Source organism: Takifugu flavidus, chromosome 22 (genome assembly GCF_003711565.1).
Source record: "Takifugu flavidus isolate HTHZ2018 chromosome 22, ASM371156v2, whole genome shotgun sequence".
NCBI classification, from domain to species: domain Eukaryota; kingdom Metazoa; phylum Chordata; class Actinopteri; order Tetraodontiformes; family Tetraodontidae; genus Takifugu; species Takifugu flavidus.
In genome coordinates, this window is record NC_079541.1 from 8100045 (window position 1) to 8123779 (window position 23735).

At 48.5% G+C, this 23735-nt stretch overlaps 1 protein-coding gene across 9 annotated transcripts; it reads right to left on the reverse strand.

The window, feature by feature from the left end:
- Window positions 1-117: 117 nt before the first annotated feature.
- shank3b (SH3 and multiple ankyrin repeat domains 3b) lies at window positions 118-23193 on the reverse strand. Of its 9 annotated transcripts, none has more exons than XM_057022832.1 (28): window positions 22924-23188; window positions 19888-20285; window positions 16648-16819; window positions 16416-16455; window positions 16252-16347; window positions 15933-16004; window positions 15731-15839; window positions 15322-15473; window positions 15000-15129; window positions 14749-14786; window positions 14507-14623; window positions 14353-14430; window positions 14031-14097; window positions 13697-13925; window positions 13338-13513; window positions 13136-13249; window positions 12984-13059; window positions 12823-12905; window positions 11779-11903; window positions 11576-11708; window positions 11365-11445; window positions 11251-11268; window positions 10901-11031; window positions 10130-10223; window positions 9305-9898; window positions 8887-9174; window positions 7435-8734; window positions 118-3968 (listed from the first exon to the last, which is right to left on the reverse strand). In XM_057022832.1, the coding sequence occupies exons 3-28, from the start codon at window positions 16782-16784 to the stop codon at window positions 3392-3394; spliced, it is 5055 nt and encodes a 1684-aa protein (XP_056878812.1). In that variant the 5' UTR covers window positions 16785-16819; window positions 19888-20285; window positions 22924-23188; the 3' UTR covers window positions 118-3391. The 9 variants fall into 9 exon arrangements, with proteins under 9 accessions (XP_056878812.1, XP_056878813.1, XP_056878807.1 ...); XM_057022834.1 differs by adding an exon at window positions 7316-7356 and having other exon boundaries at window positions 3799-3968; window positions 16252-16455; window positions 22924-23193; XM_057022833.1 differs by lacking the exon at window positions 16416-16455.
- Window positions 23194-23735: the final 542 nt, after the last annotated feature.

Genomic DNA, 23735 nt, shown 5'->3' on the forward strand with positions numbered 1-23735 from the left:
ATCTACTGTGGAGTGAACTCTGGGGTTGAATCTTCCCCTGGGACGGAGAAACTCTTCAGACTGTCCTGAACATATGACAGGCTTTTATTGTGAAGGAATCAGACAGGAAGCCAGGGGTTTAACTCTGTAGTTTAATATTTATTATAAAGTTACAATCTGTAGGTGCAGAGCTCCTCGGTGTTTACAAAAGGAAGAAGAAAAAGAAACTACAATGACATCACTCACTCCAGAAGAACTACATACACACTGTCAAAAGAGGAAGCTGGACCATCAGAACCTTTAGAACTAGCAGGACCATCAGGACCTACAGGACCATTACAGTCTTCAGGACCATCAGAACTTTAAGAACACTCAGGACCTTCATGAACCTTCAGGGCCATCAAAATCATCAGAATCTGCAGGACCATCAAAACCAACGGAGGACCGTCACAACCATCTCAACCTTCAGTGCTGTCAGAAACAATAGTACTGTCAGCACCTTCAGGACTACCGGAACTATCAGGCCCTACAGAACCTTCCATTAGACCATTAGAATAGTCTCAACTTGAAGGACCCTCAGAAGAATCAGGTCGGGCTCTCAGAACTGTTAGAACCTTGTCACCATCATTGGGGTTGGGGTTTTATTCACAGGTTAGACAGTTTGGATTCTCAGCCAATCAGCAGGAAGCTGAGGTCTCCATCAGCCGACAAATGACCTCATATGATTGCTGACAGATCACATGACCTCTGACAACTGGTCTGCAACGGTCAGTTTGAGTTTCTGCTAATGCGAACAAAAGTTTGAGCTTCTGAATGAAGGTCTGAAAACTGAAACAGTCTGGATTTATGATCCATATCATTGATTATTAGAACTTATCAGACAACAACAACTGTAAAATGATCAATAACACATAAGAAAGAACCAATAACCTTCAGAATGAGTATATGAAGCGATCAATCCTCAATAAACCCCAATAATCTCTTTGATATATTGATTACTGATGTAACAGGAACATCAGTTTCCGTTGTCCTCACGACATCAACAAAAAAGACTTCAAGGCTAGTCCTTCAATGCTAAGCTAGCAGTTAGGATACACTGGAATGTAGCTTCCCAACACTGAAAAACCTTCCAAAACACAAACTCTTTAGTTATTTATGTTAGTGAAAAACACAACGATAAACGGTTGGCATACCGGCTGGAGCGTTTTGCCGGCGGTTTGAATTTGAACATGACGTTGTTGTTATCATTGTTAACTTTGTCGCTGTCAAAAGAGCAAGTACAACACTTGGCACTAACAGGAACGGTTTGAGAAAGTTATAGTGCTACCTGATCAAAAATAGCATTGCTAACATTATGCTAGTTTAGAAAGGTGTTAAGCTTATAACCTGTGACTGTCAGGCTACAGCCGGATGTTGTTGTTTTCCTCCAAATTTCTGAGGGGGAAAAAAAAAATCAGTTTTGCACAAAACAAAAATGAGTTAAAGCCCTTAAAAAATACTGATGTCATAGATGGGAATACTGCAATCTACCAAATACGACTGTAGCAATATTAGCTTTTACAAAAATGTACATGTTACAGAATGGCTACATTATTTTATAATATTTATTACACTTTAAAGTTGACTGTAATGTGCAGAAGTCACGTTCTAGATCTGTGTGCATCATGTCTGAACGAGGTTTCATGATTGTAGCATTAGCTTGTGTTTAGGGCTGTTGTTGTGGAAACAGGCACTGGTACGTTGATTGTGCTTCAGAATGTGGCCATTAAATTCATCGTGTCCAGCTTTTATGAAAAGAGCTGCAGTGGAAGCTATGATAACCTAGCTCCATCATTTAGGTACAAAAGTGGAGGAAATTCAGGTTTTGAGTGGAAGGAGAAGTTGTAGATTGCACATTTTCTGCCCTGTTTGTTAAAAAAAAAAAAGGTCTCAAGCAGCAGTTGGCATGATTGTTTTGTGCTTGCATTCTCTCGTAACTCTGGCCAGATATATTAACAAATAACTTGCTCACAACGCGTAGCAAGATTCAACATGGCTTTCTTCAGCTGGCTAACTGTTTCTCCCTGCTTCTGCCCTGGAGTGTCCAAGTGTAGATATCAGAACAGATTTCCTTTACCGGGCAGAAAAATTAGCTTTGCAATGGTACAGTTTGAGTTATGCTTGAAACATGAGTGTAGCAGCTAGGAAAGATGCAAGGCTTGCTATTATTGCCATTCACAAGCTGTAAATAGAACCCAAAAGAACAGGATTACTGCAGGTCTGAGGGGGTTTGAGGAAGTATGAGCCAGTGACATCATGGGGAGAATTAAATGTAGGGACTTTACCTTCATGTAAAGCCACCCCCCCATAATAATTAGTGTTGGGGAAATAATAATCACAAAAATTATGGATTACACCATTAAGAACACTGCAGATCCTCTGAGTCACCATGTCAGCATTGATTTCTGGATCAGGTCATTGATCATTCACACTTAAATGCTAACCAGACATAATTTAAGAGCCATTTGTAGTGACAATCAAAACCATGAATTTTGAAAGCTGTCAGAGATTCAGGATGGAGGGGGCGACAGGTATTTCTGTGCAGATGGCTTTAAAGCGATAGCACCATGTACAGTCAGCCCTCATTAGAGACCAGAGAGGTTTATAGATGGAGCTCCCTGAAACACAAGTCAACATCCACAAATCATTAGCACTTCCAAAACACCACAGGAAATCCTGAACTTCACACAAAAACATGAACTTCAGCTCATCTTCAAACCAAAAGAATCTCTGAATCGTCAACTGCGGAAGTCCTCACAACGTGTTCAATTCTTCAAGATCGGTATTAGAATACAAACTCAAAGTCAACAAGTCTTTAAGAGTAAAATTTGAAGAGAATAAGATTCCTCTGCAAACCTTCTGTCGCCACAGTCGAGATGCTAACTGGTTCTCGGAAGCAGAGCGATGTAAGGGGAAAAGCCTGGCGCATTACGATAGTGGTCACGTCGCATCAGTTCTTTGATCGTCAGTTTGATAAAAACGGGTAGTGAAAATCAGACACTTCACGAAGAAATGAAGCTAACGGGACGCTAAGAAGCTACTGCAGCTTAAGCAGATAATCGAAGTCAAAACAGATATTTTAAGATCAGAAGGTGATAAGCAAGGAGCCGCTGACTTTGATTTTTGATATCATCACCCTGGGTTAAACACAGCAGATTATTAATCCTAAAAATAACACAACAAAGGTTAAAGGTTAAAGGCCAGAGTCATACATAACACTAAAAATAATTGATCAAAGAACTGATGAGCTGGGATACGAGCCCACTGGTCTCACCTGAAAGACTCAATCAAGGCTAAGATCTCCTAACAAAGATGGTCAGGTATCTGACCAGAGGTTATGGGGTCATAGTTCAGGATGTGTAGAGGTTAAAGGTCAAGTGGATCCATCCAGCAGCCCCCTGAGTGCCCTCTCGATGTTGATTCTGTGTCCCAGTCTAGTGACACCCAGTTCCAAGTAGTCCTCTTTGGTGAGGGCGGGGAGATGTGAGCCTTCGATCTCGTGCTCCTGGAAGCGCTGGCGATGTTCGGCCAGGCCCACGCTCTCCAACCAGTCACCCACGTCATACTTGTTCCACAGGTTCAGGGGTCGCTGCCTCCACGGGCGCAGGGCCAGCAGGGGCCCGCTAAGGACTGGAGAGGGGCAGGGGGAAGCGTGGGGTGATGGAGAGGGGGATCGAGATCGGGTTCGTGCACTGGCGCTTCGCATCACAAAGCGGACCTCCTTCGGTTCTGAGGGGAGACTCAGACTGGACGACTTCAGGATGGTTAGACCGCGGCTGGAACCTAGGTCTGGCCTTTCAGAGGGCAGTCCCATGGACCTATCAGAGGGGGAGGGAGAGGGGGAGGGGCTTCGGCGGGTCACAGGGTAGCGGGTTCCGGGTCGGACAGTGTAGCTGGTGCCAAATCCTCGCTGGGAGATCGTATGAAGTTCACCAAGACTGGAAAACAATCTGCAATGCAGGAAACAGGACCTGGATCAGATTAACGTCACCCAGAGCGGCAGCTTTTACATGTCCAGCAGATATTTTACACATGGGGGAAAAGCATTAGTACTCTGGATGACAGGAAGTCCTGCTCTGAAAGACAGGAAGTTCTAACCTGGATGACAGGATGTTCTACCCCTGCAGACATGAATTTAAATAGTAAGTTCTGCCCCCTCCTCCGTGAACCATCACCTTATTGTGGTGGAGGAGATTGCGTACCCTAATGAGCCTGGGAGCTATGCTATCCAGGGCAGTTTGCCCCTGGTAGGGTCTCCCAAGGCAGACTGGTCCTAGGTGAAGGGTCAGACAAAGAATGGTTCATAATGACCCAACATGGAACATCAAAGTGAGAAGCCACGTAGGGTTGGAAGCCTGGAGGGTTAGCGGGGCCCCACCCTGGAGCCAGGCCTGGGGTTGGGGCTCGATCGCGAGCGCCTGGTGGCCGGGCCTACGTCGATGGGGCCCAGCCGGGCCCAGCCTGAACTGGCTACATGGACACTTCCGTCCCCAGTGGACCCACCACCCGCAGGAGGAGCATGAAGGGTCCGGTGCAGTGTGGATTGGGCTGCGAACCAAGACGGGGGCCTTGGCGGGGTCTGATCCTCGGTTATGGACATTGGCTTCCGGAACATGGAACGTCACCTCTTTGGCGGGGAAAGAGCTAGAGCTCATGGGGAAGGTTGAGCGCTTCCAAATAGATATGGTCGGCCTCACCCTCACACATAGCGTCGGCTCGGGAACCCAAGTCCTTGAAGGGGGTTGGACACTCTTCTACGCTGGAGTTGCTCAGGGTGAGAGACGGAGAGCTGGGGTGGGCTTTTTGCTTGCCCATAGACTCTCTAGTTTGACGTTGAGGTTCTCGCAGTCGAGTGAAAGGGTTGCTTCCCTGCGCCTTCAGGTCGGGGAACAGGTTGTGACGGTTGTTTGTGCGTATGCACCAAACAATAGTTCAGAGTACCCGCCCTTTTTGGAGGATCTAGGACGGACGCTGGACAGTGTCCCAACTGGGGACTCCATTGTGATGCTGGGAGACTTCAACGCTCACGTGGGCAACGACAGCGTGATTGGGAGGAACGGTCTGCCCGATCAGAACCAGAGTGGTGTTCAGTTATTGGACTTCTGTGGTAGTCGTAGTCTGGCCATAACTAACACCATGTTCGAACATAAGATTGTTCATCGGTGCTCTTGGCACCATGACAGCCTGGGCCGTGGGTCAATGATTGACTTTATAGTCCTGTCAGGACTGAATGGGCCATGTTCCGCTCCACCATTGTCAAGGCGGCTGTCATGAGTTGCGGCTGAAAGGCTGCTGGTGCTGATCGTGGCGGTAATCCCCGTACCCGATGGTGGACATCAGAGGTGAGGGGAGCCATCAGGCTGAAGAAAGAGGCCTACAGGTCATGGCTGGTCTGTGGGTCTCCGGAAGCAGCTTACCAGTACAGGTTGGCTAAGCGGGCTGCGGCTGAGACGGTCGCGGAGGCAAAAATTTGGGTGTGGGAGGAGTTCGGTGAGGCTATGGAGGAAGACTTTTGGTCGGAGAAGATTCTGGCAAACTGTCCGGCGCCTTAGGGGCGGCAGGCGGCAACTAGCTCACACCGTGCTAGGTGTGCATGGGGGGCTGCTGCCGTCTCCTGGGGCAATTATCTGGCGGTGAAAGGAATACTTCCAGGAGCTCCTCAATCCTACCAACACATATCCACAAGGAGGAACAGAGTCGGGAGACCAGGAGGTGGACCATCCAATTTCCGGAGCAGACGTTGCTGAGGTAGTGGAACAGCTGCCTGGCGGCGGAGCTTCAGGAGCGGATGAGGTCCGCCTGGGGTATCTTAAGGCTCTGGATGTTGTAGGGCTGTCCTGGTTGACACGCCTCTGGAACATTGCGTGGACATCGGGGGCAGTGCTCTTGGACTGGCAGACCGGGGTGGTGGTCCCTACTTTTAAGAGTGGGGACCAGAGGGTGTGTTCCAGCTACAGGGGAATCACACTCCTCAGCCTCCCTGGGAAAGTCTATGCCAGGGTGCTGGAAAAAAGGATTAGATCGATAGTCGAACCTCTGATCGAGGAGGAGCAAAGCGGGTTTCGCCCCAGTGATGGAACCACGGATCAGCTCTTTACCCTTGCTGGGGTGCTTGAGGGGAGTTGGGAGTTTACCAGTCCGTATGTGCTTTATGGACATGGAAAAGGCCTATGACCGGGTCCCAAGGAGCATCCTGTGGGGGTTGCTCCGAGAGCATGGGGTGGATGGTCCCTTGATAAGGGCTGTCCAGTCCCTGTACCGAAGGAGCAGGAGCTTGGTCCGGATTGCCGGTTGTAAGTCAGACTCGTTCCCAGTGAGGGTTGGACTCCGCCAGCGTTGCCCTTTGTCACCGGTTCTGTTCATAACTTTTATGGACAGAATTTCTAGGCACAGCCGGGGAGTGGAGATTGTCAAGTTCAGTGGGCTTTTTGCGGATGACGTATTTCTTCTGGCACCATTGAGCAATGACCTCCAACAAATGCCAGGGCGGTTCGTGACTGAGTGTGAAGCGGCAGGGATGTGGATCAGCACCTCCAAGTCAGAGTCCATGGTCCTCACTCGGAAGAAGGTAGAGTGTCTTCTCTGGGTTGGGGAGGAGGTCCTGCCCCAGGTGGAGGAGTTCAAGTATCTCGGGATCTTGTTCACGAGTGAGGGTAGGATGGAACGTGAGATCGACAGGCGGATCGGAGCTGTGTCAGCAGTGATGCGGGCGCTTAACTGATCTGTCATGGTAAAGAAGGAGCTGATCTGGAAGGCGAAGCTCTCGATTTACTGGTCGATCTACGTCCCAGTCCTCACCTCACCAAGACGAGACGAGACAAGTTCTGCTCCAGGATGACAGAAAGTTCTCATCGGTGAAAAGAAATCCACCCATTTGGTTGTATGGTATCAAAAAGGCCCAAAACAGAGTCGGATGGCGCGCCGCAGTCAAGAAGGGCTGCAAATCCTTCGAGGACCACAGAAGAGGCAAAGTCGCAGCAGCCAGGCAAAGAAGGAAGGAAGCAGCAACAGCCCCACCCACGGCGTCTTTCCCATGTCCCAACTGTCCCAGAGTGTGTGGCTCCAGAATTGGGCTAATCAGCCACCTTCGAAGTCACCAGAGATGACTGCACTGACATCATCGGATCGATGGTCAACCCAAGAAAGAAGAAGACATGAGCAGGATTCAGCCTCCAAACTCACCATCAAACCTTTGACAGGAATAATGACTGACCATGTTAGTCATCTGCAAAGATGGTGAAAGTTAGTTTAGTTAGTAAGCGAGGATCATCTCAGAGCGATAAGGAGAAATGTTTACCGGAGAATAAAACCTATGATTTACTGTCTCCGTTGCCACATCTGGAACAACACAAACAACAGATTTGATTACTCATCACACACTCATTGAGTGGCGCAACACACAACAGCTGGATGTACCTGGCCCCGCCCACTGGCGACCTCCTCCCTGGATCCAAGGAACTTGGCTCCTCTCCTAGCGAGTGGCTGTCTTTATTGAGCAGTTGTAGCCGGTTAGCAAGGTCAAGTCCAGACCCAGCTCGTCCGCTCAGCTCCAGAGCCGATGCCGAGCGGCTGGTCAGGTCGACAGCTGACCCGGAACCCTGACCTCCAAGAGCTGCCGGACGACCTCCTACCTCTTCTGTGTTGAGGCCTCGGCGCTCCTCCCCGCGGTCTTCTCCACCCCCCCATAACTTCGACCTCCTCTGGAACAGGTAGCGTGGCTGTCGGCTGCTGCTGGTGGGGGACGAACAAAGTGGGGAAGAGGGGGAGGAAGCAGAAGAGGCAATTGGGAGGAGCTCGCTGTCTGACGACTGTTTCAGGAGAGGGTCCCGGAGAGCAGAGCGGCCCCGTCCAATAGGGGAGCGAAGGCGTGGCTTGAGAGCAATTGGGGAGGTAGCTGGGGATGATGGGGAAGGCTGAGCTGTGGGAGGGGAGGAGGGGGATGTTGGGGCTGGAGGGGAGGCCAATGTGATGGAAGGAGGAAGTGAGCTAGGGGAAGAGGAGCTGTCTGGGACGCGTTCGCTGCTTCCTTCTTCTTCATCCCCTCGTCTACCCAGCGAGTCGGGACCACTCTCTCCGCCTCCGCCTTCCCCAACTCGCCGTGGCAACAACGTAAGCGAGGAAGGTGGTGGAGCACATGTATTGGAAAAGGCAGGAGGCGGAGTAACAAGACCAATTCTGCGGAGCTCCTCCCTCGTCTCCTCATCACTGGATGACAGTAATGCTGGAGGGAGTGTTACTGTGTAAGCCCCGCCCTCTTCCTCAGAGCTGCCCACTGTTAGGCTTCTGCGTCTGTCAATCAGAGCAGCATGACTCTCATTTGCCAGTGGTGGCAGAGGGGCGGGCTTCCAGCGTTCAGGGGAGGGGGCAGCAGGTGACGTCACCCCTCCCTCTGTTTCAGGGCGTTCCACCTGTCCATCAGGGAAAAGGGGTGGGGTTATGCGTTTATGCCTCATTTCAGGGCTGGTCTGGGGAGTGGTGCGCTTGGTTCGCTGCTCAGGGCTGGTTTGAGGGGTGGTGCGCTTGGATCGTGGCTCGGGACTGCTCTGTGGGGTGGTTGCAGGAGTTCTCTTGTGTCTGCCCTCAGGGCTAGCGGCCGGGGTGGGAATAGGTGTGGTGGAAGTGGACGTGTGTTTCAGTCGAGGCTCTGGACTCGGTGTACGAGCAGTAAGGGCTCGTTCACGGGCGGCGAGAGCCAGGGCCAGTGGAGAGGAGGGGTCTGAGGAAAGATCAAGGGAGTTAGGGATTCAAACTTAAATATCAGAAAATCAACTTTATGGTTGTTGTTGATAATCAGTAATCTTGAATATTTTAACTGAGGTCACAGTTTCAACTGTTTCACATTGTTGAAATGTTTGGACTCAGACTGACCCAGCGGTTTCCCTGTCAGAGGATGGAGGAAGGTGTGAGGCGTTGGCGAGGGCGACAGGACAGGTGCTGGAGGGGGAAGTTCGCCCAGGTCGTCCATTGAGTGACTCTGAGTCAGGAGAGGTGGGACCTGGTTTTCTGATCCGGATCCCTCCACAGACAGGAAGAGGGAAGACCTGCGGCCCTGAACACGAGCCCGCTCTGACAGAACCTGCTGCTGGTATAACTCCGCCCTGCTGGGACTGCCCGGCGGTTCCAACTTGGATGGATCTGAATCTTTTATTCCGAGACCTTTAAGGGAAAAAAACATGGAAACTCCATAATGAGCAGGTTCCTGGTCAGAATTCTTGAAGAATAGGTCATGTTGCTAGTAGCGTAGCTAAGTGTCTAAGCTAATAATAGATAAATGAATAATCCTAACCCTGCTCCTCAACAGGAAGTTGTTTCAGCAAAGGTGATTTCCTCCTCTGTGGTTTGGAGGGTGGAGCCTGTTGCCCTACATTAGCATAAGGGTTTTCTATGGGGCGTCCTCGTCGGCGTGACAGCGGTGAGTGCCCGAGGGCGGGGCTAGTGCTGTGGACGGACAGCGTGGAGGTGTGTGTGGCGGTGTGAAGTGTGTGTGTGGCTGTGTGTGTGGCTGTGTGCAGTGCATGTGTGTCAGGTTGAAGAGCTGGTGGCATGTCCTGCAGGATGATCATGGATCGCGCCTTCCTCTGCCGCTCGGCGTGGGCGTGGCTTCTCAGGGGCGAGTCGGAGAGCTCCTGGAGCCTTGGCTCTGCACCCGGCTTGAAGCTGGAGCGGGACAGCCCCTCTGCTCTGGAAGGTGGAGGAGGTGGGAGAAAGGAAGGAGGAGGGCCAGAATCGAGGAGGAAGAGTGGGGAGGTGGAGGAAGCGGAGGGAGGAGGGGGTGGAGCTGTCTGGGGAGGGGGAGGGATGAAGCTTTCCGTCAAGGAGGAGCTCCGAGGAAACCGACTTTCGTTGATCAGTGCTGTAATCCGGTCATCCTCCGGAGTCCCTGATGACAGATAGTAAGGTCAGTCAACATGACATCAACCTCTGACCCATATTAGCGTTAGCTCTGATTGGTTGATTTAGTGTAGTTTTGTCTTCATTTTTGGTCCTGACTGGCTTCATACTCAGTGTTAGAGGGTTAGAACGGACCCCAGGTTGAGGTTTAGGTTCTGGTCCAGGTTCTATTTGGATCTGTGAGGCAATAGATGAGAAGGTAAAAGTTTAGGTGTCTCACCAAAGCTCTTGGTTCTCGACATTCCTCGAGGTACGGCCATGGTGCTCTTTTCGAGACCTGTGGGTGGGGTCACACCCTGCCGCTCAAACAGGGACTACACACACACACACACACACACACACACACACACAAGCACACACACGGAGACACACAGACACACATGTTTTGTGAGTGGCTGGTTCAGATCAGAGAACAGACCTTATCACTTAAAAAAAACAGTTTGAATTATTCTATTATAATAATAATTCTAGAACAAAATCAGGAGATCTGAGCTTCAACAGTTCCTGAAGAACAAACGTCCACATTAGAGGAAGCCCTCAACAACCGCGATCAGCCCCTCTTCTCCTTCATGGCTGGACGAAGAGACCAAGGCTCCTCTGCTCCTGTGGCCATCAGGTTGTAGAACAGCACTTTGTGTGCCAGGAACTTGTAATTCTCCTTGACTTTTTAACTCTGCATCTCTATTCCTGGATGACTTTTATTGCCTGGTTTCATTCCATCTTAATTGTTTTTATGTTGCAATCGGAGTGGAGCACAATGTGCTGGACTCAATGAATTTCCCCCTGGGGATCAATAAAGCTTGCTCCCATCCATCCATCCACCCACCCACCCACCCACCCATCCACCATCCATCCATCCATCTATCCATCCACCACCCAACCATCCATCCATCCATCCATCCATCCATCCACCCATCCACCCACCCATCCATCCATCCATCCACCCACCCATCCATCCATCCATCCATCCATCCTGAACACAAACACTGACATTGATCTCAGCCTGAGTGATCCGTCGGCTTGTTGGTCTCTGTTTCACTGTTGCTGCTCTGAAGTCCTCTGTTGGACGGGCTCTGAGGACCACTTCCTGTTGACCTCCAGCCAACATCTCATCTAGTTTCTCTGGAGGGAGGACAAGAAGACAATCACGAAACACATCAAGGCAACTAGGTGACTCACAAAACCCAAATGTGACTCCAAAATGCTGCACTGCAAACAATCGCACGACAGGTGAAGACGTTAACTTACAAGACATCACCGACAACAACAACCGAACATCAACATGCAGCATTTAATAATAAACAACAAAACAACAAAGGGCAGCGTTGTCATGCCACTTACCAATTCGGCGCCTCCTGGCTGCAGACAGAGCACAGCACAACTCAACCCAACAGTCTGTGTGTGTGTGTGTGTGTGTGTTTTGTGTGTATGCATGTATGTGTGTGTTTGTTTTACCTATCTCTTCCAGGTCAGCAGTCATGGACTTGGATCGAAGCGTCAACGAGGTACTTGGAGCACGTTTTGGAGGAGGTGGAGCTACACAAGGCAAATCGAACACACACATTAAATTATTTAAAGTTCCCCATTTATTCTTCATCCATCATCAGCAGAAGTTAGACTAAAGTTGAGTTTGTTGAATTCTGAAACTTATTTTAACACCGGGCACCTTTTTTCCGGATCAGGTTGGACTCAGATTTTCGGGAGACAGAGACAACCTTCATCAGGAGCCGACTTCCTCCCTGACGGATAAGAGAGACGACCTGCCGGTGACCCACCTTCACCACATCGCTGCCATTCACCTGAATGATGGAGACATAGGTGAAGACGATCTGCTTATTGAGCTGAGGAGATCTGGGGATGATTACTTACCTCTATCAGGAAGTCTCCAGTCCTTAGCCCCGCCCTCCAGGCCACACCCCCCTGGTCAACCGACTCCAGGTACTGCAGTGCAGGAAAGGCTGGGGTGGGGACAAACTCCTCAATGGGGGTCTCAGCTTGAAACAAGATTTCAGAGGACATTTTTAAGGATTCATGTAGAAGGACATTTATACCGTTACAATCCATTAGTTCCATCATCCCCCATCCATCCAAGGTCACGGTACCTTAATTTGTTGTGCAGTTAGCAGTGCTAGAAAAAAAAAAATGCCCTCAAACAGTATACTTATATATACAGGAGTACAAACAGGGAGGGAGGACGTGTCACACCATTAAGAGGTCCAGCAGTGATAGGGACAAATTCATTTTTCCAGTCTATTTGTCGTGCACAGATGAGGGGAAGCAGCTTGACCGCTGCACAGAGAGGCTGCAAACTCCATCTAAAATGGTCTGAGCCCTCTTTGTTGCTCTAGTTTAGAATAGAAGAGAAAGATTAAGGCCAGATCAAGGTCAGAGACTGGGTGGTGGTAGCTCAGTCTGTTGGGAACTGGGCCAAGAATCAGAGCCCCAGCACCACATGGAAGCTCCTATCAGGCATCATAGCGGCTACCATCAGCAGCCACATGGATCAGTACATGAGCAGGGCACAGAAAGGTATAGGGAACAACACCAGAGGTGCCAAGCACCAGCTACTGGTCGACAGGGCGATCGCCCAGGACTGTAGGATGCGACACACCAACCTGTGCACTGCCTGGATTGATTACAAGAAAGCCTATGACTCAATGCCGCACACATGGATACTGGAGAGCCTAAAGCTGTATAACATCAACAGGACACTAAGAGCACAAAGTTCTTAGCACCTTCAAGGTGACCTTGGTGCAGTAGAGTAACCACAGCAACCTCAACACCTCTGCCTGGCCTGAATGGATCCAGAAGTTGCTGAGTTGCCCCGAAGAGCTCAGCCTTAATGATTTTCTCAACTCTATTCATATCGAGGCGTAAGATGGGGCAAAAGTCATTATCAGTCCATCGTTTCACCTTTAGCTCCTCTGAGGACGAAGCCGAAGCCCTCGCTGTCTCTCTTTTGTAACACGGCAGTCTTCTCCTCGATCACGTAGTCGCTGACGCACAAAAAAACATTGATTTCAGAGTGAAAGTACGCAGACTGGCAGGCAGAGGCAGGGACCTCCACTGCTCACCTGTAGGAGGTGTAGTTGTCATAGGAGCCCACGGTGTAGTGTCTGAAGAGTCTCTTGGTGCGGTCCTCCCTCGTCTCTGTGGAGTGCAGCATGCAGTATAAAGTACCGCGGGGGCAGGAGTACACGTACACGTACACAGGTGGTGGTTTTACCGAGTCGTGGGTCATACTGTCTCATCTGCACTTCTTCAATGCAGTCGGCAGGAAACCAGCCGGTGCGTCCTTTCACGCTTCCTTCCCAGAATCCTCCCTCACCGATAGACAGAACTGTGCAGTACAAGGAGCATCAGAGGGCTGGAACGCATGACTGCAGTATCACAGTACACCCATCTTACTTCTGTGTATGATGTCTGACCTTTGACCCTCTCCCCGCGGTGCAGCTGGATCTCTCCGGTCCCCTGAGGCACGTAGGACTGGGTGGCGATGAAGGTGCGTCCTGGCACGGCACTGTACAGCCTCCTCTTCCTCATCTGAGGGGTCAGAGGAGGTGAAGATGGTGGGCTGTTTTCCCCCTGACCCCCACTGCTGGGACTGGAGATGGACCATTGGTAGACCAGTGTAAGAAACTGGACCATTACTGGTGCCAGTACTACAGTACTGCAGTACTGACATCAGATACTGCAGTACTGACATCAGATACTGCAGTACAAAGTAGAGTACTGCAGTATAGCGGAGCAACATGTATACACGTGTGTACAACATATGTCAAAGCACCTGAGTCGTCGTGTGTGTCGTCGTAGTGAGTGTGTATGTGTGTCGTGGTGCGTTTCCAGGCTTTGGAGGGAGGGGCCAGGAGAGGAGGCGGGGCTTTCCAGGGCGTTATCGCTGGCTGAGCGAATCAGAGATCGAGGCGACGACAGTCCATTTCCGGCCGGCATCCTGCTCTGGCCCTGGCCCACTCTGCGGCGCTTTGTGTAGGAGGGGGTTTCTCTGAAGGGAACTACTTGGAGACACACACACACGCACACACACACACACCGCGGAGTTACAGCAGCTGTTGCGTGTGGGCCTCTGTTCTTACACTTAAGTGATGTGTCTGTGGACTCACCGACATCAGAGAGTTTATGGATCTTAATAATTTCTGCAAGATCAAAGTTTCCTGCAATTATTGCCACCTACACACACACAGAAAAGGAAGGATCAGTGTAATTCTCAAAGCGACCACTAGGAGGAGACCAAACACTTGCACTGAACACACACAAGCAAAAAAGTAATATTGATACATTAATCAACAAATTAACAACACATTTCCCAAAGAGTGAATGAGTATTTGCGTCACTTTAAATTCTCTGTAGATGAGAGAATGTTGTTGTGAAAGTACTGCTGTAGTTCTACTGTTATATTGTTGAAGAGATTTTTTTTTTTTTAACCTGAAATGCAGTCTGGTTGTTGTAGTTTTTGATGTCTTTGTTTGCCCCTCTGAACAGCAGCACTCTGGCACAGCTGTCCTGCAGAAGCACCAACAATTTCAACGTTAGCACCAAAACCAGCAGGATTCTAACACAGAGACGCTCTCCATCTTACCTGGTTGTAAAGAGCACAGAGGTGCAGTGCGGTGTTTCCTGATGCGTTCTGGGAACTCATGTCAGCACCATAGAACAGCAGGTGCTCCAAGTGCTGCACGTTACCATGGCGACATGCCTAAAGTCACGCAAACACACCCACAAATCATAATTGTATGTTAAGACGGATCATTTAAATAACTGTGGTGCCGTCTTTGTGTGTGTGTGTGTGTGTGTGTGTGTGTGTGTGTGTGTGTGAGTCACCTGGTGAATTTCCTGCCACCCATTCTCATCAGTCATTCCTGCAACCATGACAACAACTATTATTTCAGCAGTCAAGTGTTTTGTCTCAAAATAACAGATGATGAAAATCATCACACACACACACACACACACACCACACACACACACACACACACACACACACACACACACACAAACACACACACACACACACACACAGAGTTCAGATCAAAGATCAAACCACAGGTGTAACACACAAAGGGTCTTTGTACCGATGGCTGCGTGGTCCTGCAGCAGCAGTTCGCAGCAGTAGGGGGCGCCGCCCACAATGGCAGAGTGATAGAGGGGCGTCAGGCCCCTGCTGTCTTTGTAGTCAGGAGATGCTCCAAGGTCCAGCATAGTCTGAGGACCAGAACCCGATTTAGAAAAGTCACCTTAAATATCAGCAGTCTGCTTTCTACTTAGTATGCTAGCCTTTTAGCCAAAACACTTTTATCTTGTAATATCACATGTTGCCTGCAGGGGTCACGATGATTTACTGCAACATTGTGCAACATTCTATCGTGTGTGTATGTGAGTGTGTGAGCTCCTCACAGTGAGCGAGGCACTGTTCCTGCACAGGACAGCTCGGTGCAGAGCGGTGATTCCATCTCGAGTCCTGAAGTCCAGATGTGCTCCTCCGTTTCTCAGGACCTTGATCAGCTCGCCGCTCTCCTCCAGCTGGACGGCGAGGGTGAGCGGACACTCTGACACACACACATACACATGCGCGTGTGTGCTCGTTACTGTGACGCATCAAGAACAACTAAACAAACTGTGGAGCTGTGAGAACGAGTCAGAACGCGTTATGATTTACGAATTCAGTCGAGGTGAGAAATGATCACGGTGTTCGTGCTGCGCGTGTGCTAAGCTAACTGTAAAACCCCAACACGTCTCTTTCTGATGGAGCTGAGTGTGAAAGAATATTCACCAAAAATCAATGAAGGTTTTAACGTGTGCTCACCTCCGCTGTCCGAGTCGTGGAAGTTGGGGTCGAGGCCTTTCTCCAACCATTTGGAAACTTTCTCTACATTCTTCTGGTGAACGTGCTCCATAAAACGCTTCAGATTAGCCTGAAAATTCAAATGAGGATTCATGTGAGCACTTTTCTCAACAACAGCCACGATCGTTTACAATTTACACACTATCTGTGTGTGCGTGTGTACCTTAGTGTGCAGTTTGGCCAGCTGTTTATCATCCACGTAGCTCTGTGTATAAATCCTCCTCTTGTAACGAAACTGTAAAATCAGAGGATTAATCCGGTCAGAGCTGTAAACAGGCACCAGGTTTATCTCAAACATTCATGGAAACTTTAAACTTTTTGTCCTGGAGTTTCTAAAAGGTGGCCGAATGTGATTGGCTGTTTTTCGTTCAGTGACAGCAAAGGAGGGTTAAAACGTTCCGATCAGATGCTAATCGAAATACAGATTTTCCTGCGTAAAGAAATAGTCCCTTTGACAGCAGGGACAAAGGGTGGAGGCTGACCTCAAGATAGGGGATTGGCGTGATGGGGGGCAGAGGATACTCCTTCAGCAGGCGCTCCTCGTCCAGGAACTTTCCTGCTCGGCCGTTGAACGCCGGCTGGAAGAGACCATAGTTCAGAACATCCGACAGAGACTGAGTCAACGTCACCAGAACCCTCTGCTTACTGGTCCAAACGGGTAACTCTGGATCCAACCGCAAACACTTCTGCAAGACACACAGATGGACGGACACGCACACAGACAGACAGACAGGTGGAAGGATGGATGTAGGGCTGATTAATCGCGGGTTTGATTCTTCCAGCCACACAAAAGGTTTCGAGCGTCAAAAACTTTCATCGTAAACGTTTACGACCACAAAAGTCTGGTCAGAGATCACAGCTCTTCTGTTCCGTGTTACCGTCTGCTGAAGGTCTGGGATGCCGATGCGGACAACAATACTGTTTCCTGAGGGCGGCTCATCCCCGTCCTCGTCCCTGGCAACAGCAGAGCCTGTTGGGTTGCCATTAGTAACCGCCTGTTGCCGCGGGCGATCATGTTTGGTGTCAGCGGCTGGACTCAGAGGCATGTGGCTGCGCACACACACACACACACACACACACACACACACACACACACACGCACACACACACACAGCGTTATAAACTAAACTTAGCTAACTTAAATTAATTGAAACAGCTGAGCAGGAGGAAGGCTCGTTAGTCAGTGCTTCGAACAACTGCTAGCATGCTAACATGGTAGCACTGGGATTCTACTTGCCAGGTTATTTTAAACAAGAACTGGGACCAACAACCTCCCACGAATCTCACAGCATTTTGTTTCTAAAGGTGTGAGTTTATACAGAGGATGGTCTCTCTCTCTCACACACACACACACGCACGCACACACACACACACACACACACACACACACACACACACACCACACACACACACAGATTTGTGTGTTTGTGCGGTGATGTCTCCTTCCTCTGGTCTGACCTCCGTCTCTGGGGTTAATGGCAGCCTCACATGTGACATCACATCCTGTTTTTCACACACTCAGACACGTTAAACTCATTGGCTCATTTTTGAAAAACGTGTTTTTTCAGTCAGTTTGAGATTATGAAAATACAGAGGCATTACCACAGTTTAGCTCCATGTCACCTGGTGGGAGACGTAAAAAATCCTCACTGGGCCTAAAAATGCACTTCTTGTCAAAGAACACCTTATTGGTGGATGAAAACAGATGTGAAATTCCGCCAAATTACATGTGACATAAGTTTAAACACTAGATTTAAGTCAGAACTGCTAATATATAAACTAAATTATCAGTATTTATCAATGCAGAAATGTGACAATAATCAGCTACCTGGTGTTAGCATGATAGTAAACAAAAATGAAGCAGCTCAGGGTTTTAGCGTACTTTCACCTAAATATTAACGTTAAGTTAGCCCAGATAGCACATCATCTGTGGTTAATATGTGGTTATGATTGTTTGTTCACGCTTCTTTTGTGGTGTGAAAATGGTTTCTGCTTTATCTTAAAGGAGCAAATAAAACATTCACCTAAATTCAGACTTCTCATTGTTTTTGCTGTATTTTAGCGTGAGCTCTTTTCAGATGCCGAAGTGAAACTAGCATTTGGTTGTCTGCTGAGTTCTTTAGTTTATTCCCAGATAAAGTTGCACCTCTCTGCTCTGCGGGTCATCTGTGGACCTTCCAAACACATAAAAGTACTGTTCACTCAACACGTCGGAATTAATTTAATTATCATTTTTAGTCACAATCAGACGTGCTAATTAGCTCCTTTTCTGCCAGTAAAGGACGACTGGAGCTGAGGGTGAAGTGCCGAGTAGGACGAGTTGTGCGTTGTCATGGAAACAGGATTAGCAGGGAATCCTGTGCTAACCTCACACTGTCACTCGGAGTGTGTGTGCTTTAAAAAAGCCTCCTGATCTGCATGCTCACTGTTGCTATGACAACAGGGTTGACCAATTTTCGCAGTTCCTGTTTTCTACAAACGAGCGTCCTACCTGCTCCTTATTCATCTGCGCCTCACTCAGCCTTTGCTCGTGTTCTCCTGACCACACCAAATCACACAACTGGAATCAAGCGCTTGACCCATTTCCAAGTGGAGCCTGACTGAAGGAATGCCACCAGAACCTGATGGCATTTCAAGGACTTCTGAGACGCTTCCAGAGATCGAGATTCTTTAATGATGCATCAAAGATCTCAAATTTGGTTGCATATAATAAAAGGATTTTAAAAATGTCTAGCCTTAAAAATGATCTGCTGACTTCCTCTCTCTCTCTCTCTAGGTCTCTCTCTCTTTACACCTGCTTACTGACCTCTGACCCCCTTGACTCACACAGTTTATTTCTGCATTTTCAGTGTAGCATGTTGCATAATGTATGTGTCTTTTGTTGTCCTCTGTCCATCAACCCATCAGCAGGAAGCCCCCCCCCACGTTCGAGCCTGGTCCTGTTCAAGGGTTCTTCCTGTTGAAGGGAGTTTTTCCTGCCTCTGTGGCTGTTTAGGGGTCAGACTCTGGAGACAGACTGAATTGTAAAGGATAAACAAGCGTACAGGGCAGCTGTCTCAGCATCCAGGTGTGAGACACATGGAGAAAGTCCCGATTGCCGGAAGGCGGCCATTTTGGAGCATGTTGAGCAGAATTCTGCGTACGTTTATTTCTGTTCCCTTGCGCTCTGTGAGCCGATGATGGTTTCTCCTCGCTCTGTTGCGTAACCTTCCGAGTTCTTCGGGTCTGATCTGATCGAGGATGTTCTGCCTGGCTCCACATCACTGCCGAGCAGAAGGTGAACTCTGCTCAGCTGGAGGCTTCATCCTGAAATAACTCCCGATTCCTATCATTTCCTGGATTTGTGTTGTCCTCCCACACAGAAACCGATGCTTGTTCAAAGTTTTAGTGCCGACTCGAAGATCAGCTCACATTCTTAATTCAGCTAATCTGGAATATCTGACAAATTGAATTTAAAGGTTTGTGACAGCAGGGACAGCGTTTACAAGTGAAGTACTACAAATACTGTAGTTTCAATACTCGGTAAAACTCACAACGTCAACCTTTAGGAAACGCTGTTAGATAATCGAACATGTGACCAGAAGTTGATTCAGCTAAGTGACAAACGGCAGCTCGGAGTTTTCAACCACCTGCTGTTACAACCAACACAGGCAAGGGAAGGGGGGCGTGGCCAGAGAGGATGGGTGGGGTCCGGGGCGCCAATGCTAGCTTCTCTAGCCTCTTGGTAAAACCCTCGAAAATTCAGAGTTCGACTTGATGCCAAACGTCTGCCGATACAATGGAAATAAAACGGTGTTGGCTTTCAAAATACGATTGGTGATGAGTTCTGGCTTTTTTAAAAAAAAAAGAAAACATCAAAGAAGATCAGAAGGAACCCTAAACTGAGACCCCGGCGGGTCGACCGTCTGGGTTACGCTCATTTATCGCCACGCATGCTCTGAACGCTAATGATGTCAAACAGTTTCTTCATACTGAATTAAAAAGCAAATAGTGTCTTGCAGTAGACGTTAGAAAGGTTCCTCAGCCAGTCCGGCGCCATGTCGTTTGACCAAAGTAAAGAGGGCGGCCATCACGTTCGACAACCCGACTTCGACCCTGGAACATTGGACAGGACTCACCTGTTGACAGCAGTCCCATCAACCTCTCCCAACAGCCTTTGCTGGCTCTGACTGGTCTCTACTGGTCTGTCCTGGATCAACAAAGGATCTGATTGGGGTTCTGGACTGGTACAGGTTGGGTGTGCTTCTGGTTTTTGGTCCTGGTCCAGTGTGAGATGGTGGGTTCTCGTCTCTTTGGGTTGGAACAGAGCTCGGAAGTTTCAGGCACGTTCTTGTATTCCTGGAGGTGAAGTTCCTGAAGATGTTCCTGAAGATGCAGTAGAACGAGCAAACCAAGCGAAGCGCAAGTACTGGTGAGGTACTCTTTAGGTAGTCGGTGTAGTGGGACTGTAGTAATCCTGTGGTGGAGCAATGGTCTCAGAGTCTCAGAGAGTATTCTGGGATTGGCCCTGCCCATCCTGTAGAAAGAGGAAGAGAGGGAGGAAGAGCAAGAGGAAGACCGGGAGGAGGTGGTGAGGAAAGGAGAGGGAGGCCAGGATGTGAGGGTGGGGGAGGGGGAGAAGAAGAAGAAGAAGAAGAAGAATACATGTGAGGAGAGGAGGTGCAGAGCATGCTGGGTCCAAGAGCAGAACTGGGTCAGGCACAGATGCTGTTCGAGGAGGCCAGTCCAGGTCCCCTTGATTATGCAAACGATGCGTCACTCGCCGCGCAGCGGGTGCACGCTAAGAGCTGCTAGGTATCATTACATAAACTTCGAAATATCGATTCAACTTCCTGTTGCTAATCTCAGTGGTGTGATGGTTGGACTTGGCCCAGAGCAACGGTGACGCTGCGCAGAAACAGCAAACAGAGGTTAAACAGCAAAACCGCTTTAGTAGGAACATGTTCACAGACATAGACGTTCCTGGAAGACAAGGTTTAACTGCTGAGCAATGTCAGATATGGGAGCCCAAAAAGGGGCGGGGCTTACGTTGGACACAATGGAGCTGACAGGGAACATTTTAGGCTAGTTTTCCTTTTGGGGATCAACAAATTAATGCGGAAATTAAGCAACAACGATATACTGCGACTCAAAATGGCATGTTAAGCTAGACGATTAACGTTAACACAACTGAGGAGCATTCGTCACATAGATAACAAAAAAGAAGCTAAAATAGACCTTAATAATCACTGCTGTTGACATTTAGCGGCACATTAGAAGAGGGGCGCTAGGCTGGTCTGTTTAGCCAGCTGGTACACTGCTAATAGCTAACAGCATGCTAGCCAGCTGGTGTGTTGAAGGCCATGGAAGCAGGATGTTACTATGGCAACACAGACAGACAAAGTACATGTTGGACACAAAAAAAAACAACAAAAAAAGACTTGACAATGATTAGAAGCACTTCCTGTGACTCACACTTCCTGCTTCCCGTCTAGGTTTCCAAGGAAACGGATGTTTGTCAGGAAAAGCTGTGAAGCTGGAGAGCACTGATAACTCTGTGTGTGTGTGTGTGTGTGTGTGTGTGTGTGTTAGACTGGTCCAGATCAGGATAACATTGGTGTTTTAATCATCCTAATTCCCATTTTTGCTTTTTTTCCTGTCCTCAGCAGGACTGAAGAGACCAGAACCAACCTGACGATTCTTGAGAGTCCAGAGATCAAAGTTATGCAGATGCTTCTTAAGTTTGGTGTGTGTGTGTGTGTGTGTGTGTGTGTGTGTTGTGTGTGTGTGTGTTAGACTGGTCCAGATCAGGATAACATTGGTGTTTTAATCATCCTAATTCCCATTTTTGCTTTTTTTCCTGTCCTCAGCAGGACTGAAGAGACCAGAACCAACCTGACGATTCTTGAGAGTCCAGAGATCAAAGTTATGCAGATGCTTCTTAAGTTTGGTGTGTGTGTGTGTGTGTGTGTGTGGAGGGGAAGGGGGTGACAGAAAGAGAAAAGAGAAAGAAGAAAAGAGGGAGGGAGAGAGAGAGTGAGTGCCTGTGCTTGTCCTGAACATGTAGCTCCCTCAACCATTGCCATGGTTACCAATGGCAGGAGCAGATAACTGGGAGTGTGTTATCATCTCTCTCACACTCACACACTCGCAGAGTCAAATTTCTCACATCAGCTCTGAATCCTGGTCACAGATTCAAAATGATTCAGATTTTTCTTCACAATCAGTGAACCTGTTTAACCTTTGACCTCTTAAGAAATGTCCCGTGTCATCTGAAGGACAAAAACATGATGCCGAAAAGATCTGAGAAAGACTTTAAAACACTTCCTCTTTGAAGATCATCAACCTGAGTCAGCCCACACACACACACACACACACACACACACACACACACACACACACACACACACGATTACATAACGCAATATTTAATCCAGAGCAGCAACTATCTGTGAACTTTTGTGTTAATTACATCATTAAATCATAAAAACTCCCACTGAGACAAAAAGAAGAAATTGATCCTTCAAAAAAAAACAAAAAAAACACTATCAATGTTAAAAAGACTGAAGGACTAAAAAAAGGGACAGGAGATGCACAGAGAGCATGATGGGAAATTTAAAAAGGCAAGAAAGGTGGAAAAATAAGAGGAGACAAAAAAACACGAAAGAAAACTTTTATCACAAATTCGATATTTGAAATCAATATTTACTTTCAATGCAATCAGATTACATTGCTCTGTAATCAGATTACATGAGAGAAGGTGATGAGATTCCAAATCTGTAGAGCAGTGATGCTGACTCAACTCCCCGATGAAGACGGAGGATGAGAACAGACTTTGATCATTAAAAAAAAGGGGATGCCATCACAGGGATCAATAAAGGAGAGACGGAAGTGTAGGACAAGGAAAGTGATGAGAGAAAGAAGAAAAGCCAGGGGAGGAAGAACTGATGGATAAGAATGTTCTTCACCGAGGGAGAAAAGAAAGAAGGAAATGAAGTGAGGAGACGAGAGGGTGAAGACGAAATAGGAAGGGAGCAAGGAAAGGATGAACGGAAAGGATGAAATGATGAATAAATTCAATCACGACTTTAAAAGTTAGACGAGTGACAGATGGAAGAACAGCAGCAAACACACACACACACACACACACACACCCTCTTGCTGCAGAGACTTACCCAGAAGAGCGACTCGTTCTCCATGATAAACTGAAAAGAAATGGAAGAAGTGATGAAGGGAAAGAAGAGAGGTGGAAGAGAGATCATGTAGGGTGGGGAAAAGAGGAGAGGAAGAGGAGGAGAAGGTGCATGTGCGGATGGAAAGAGAGGAAAGAAGAGAGAGGCAGGATGAGTGGAAGGCTGGTCGGTTCAGCCCACACACTGCTAGCATGACACACACACCGTGTTCCCTGTGTGTGTGTGTGTGTGGTTGTGCGCATGTAAGTGCACGTTGTCTCCCACTCCAATGCGTGGGTTAGAAAACGCACCTCTCTGGTGAACAAGTGAGAGAGGAGAGAGAGAAAGAGGGAGAGAGGGGTAAGCAGCGTGGGTGTGGAGGAGTGGCCCGTTGCCATGGTAACTATGCACTGACAAAAACATTTTTTGGGTGGGGGGGTCAGAGTCAGCATCTTTGGAGCATCGTCCTGATGGCTGTGTGATGTTAGAAAGCCCAGGTGCTGCATGATGGGCTGTACTGGCATCCTTCTGGAAGTGGGAGCAGCCAATCAGAACGCACGTGGCAGGAGTCACATGATCCCTGCAGATGATGAAGAGGGTGTTTTCCACATGTGGACATGCTCACTCGGAGGGCCCGCAGCAGCACTCGCCATCGGCATACCACCATGCTAAACGCTAGCCATTGGTTTTGACGAATGGGGGGTAGTTACAGGTGTGTTTTGGTCGTCTTATGAGGACAAATCGGAAAAATCGGAACCAGGTTCTGTTGTAAAAACCAAACATGGAACAGAAGCCATCACAAAAACAAGCCATCA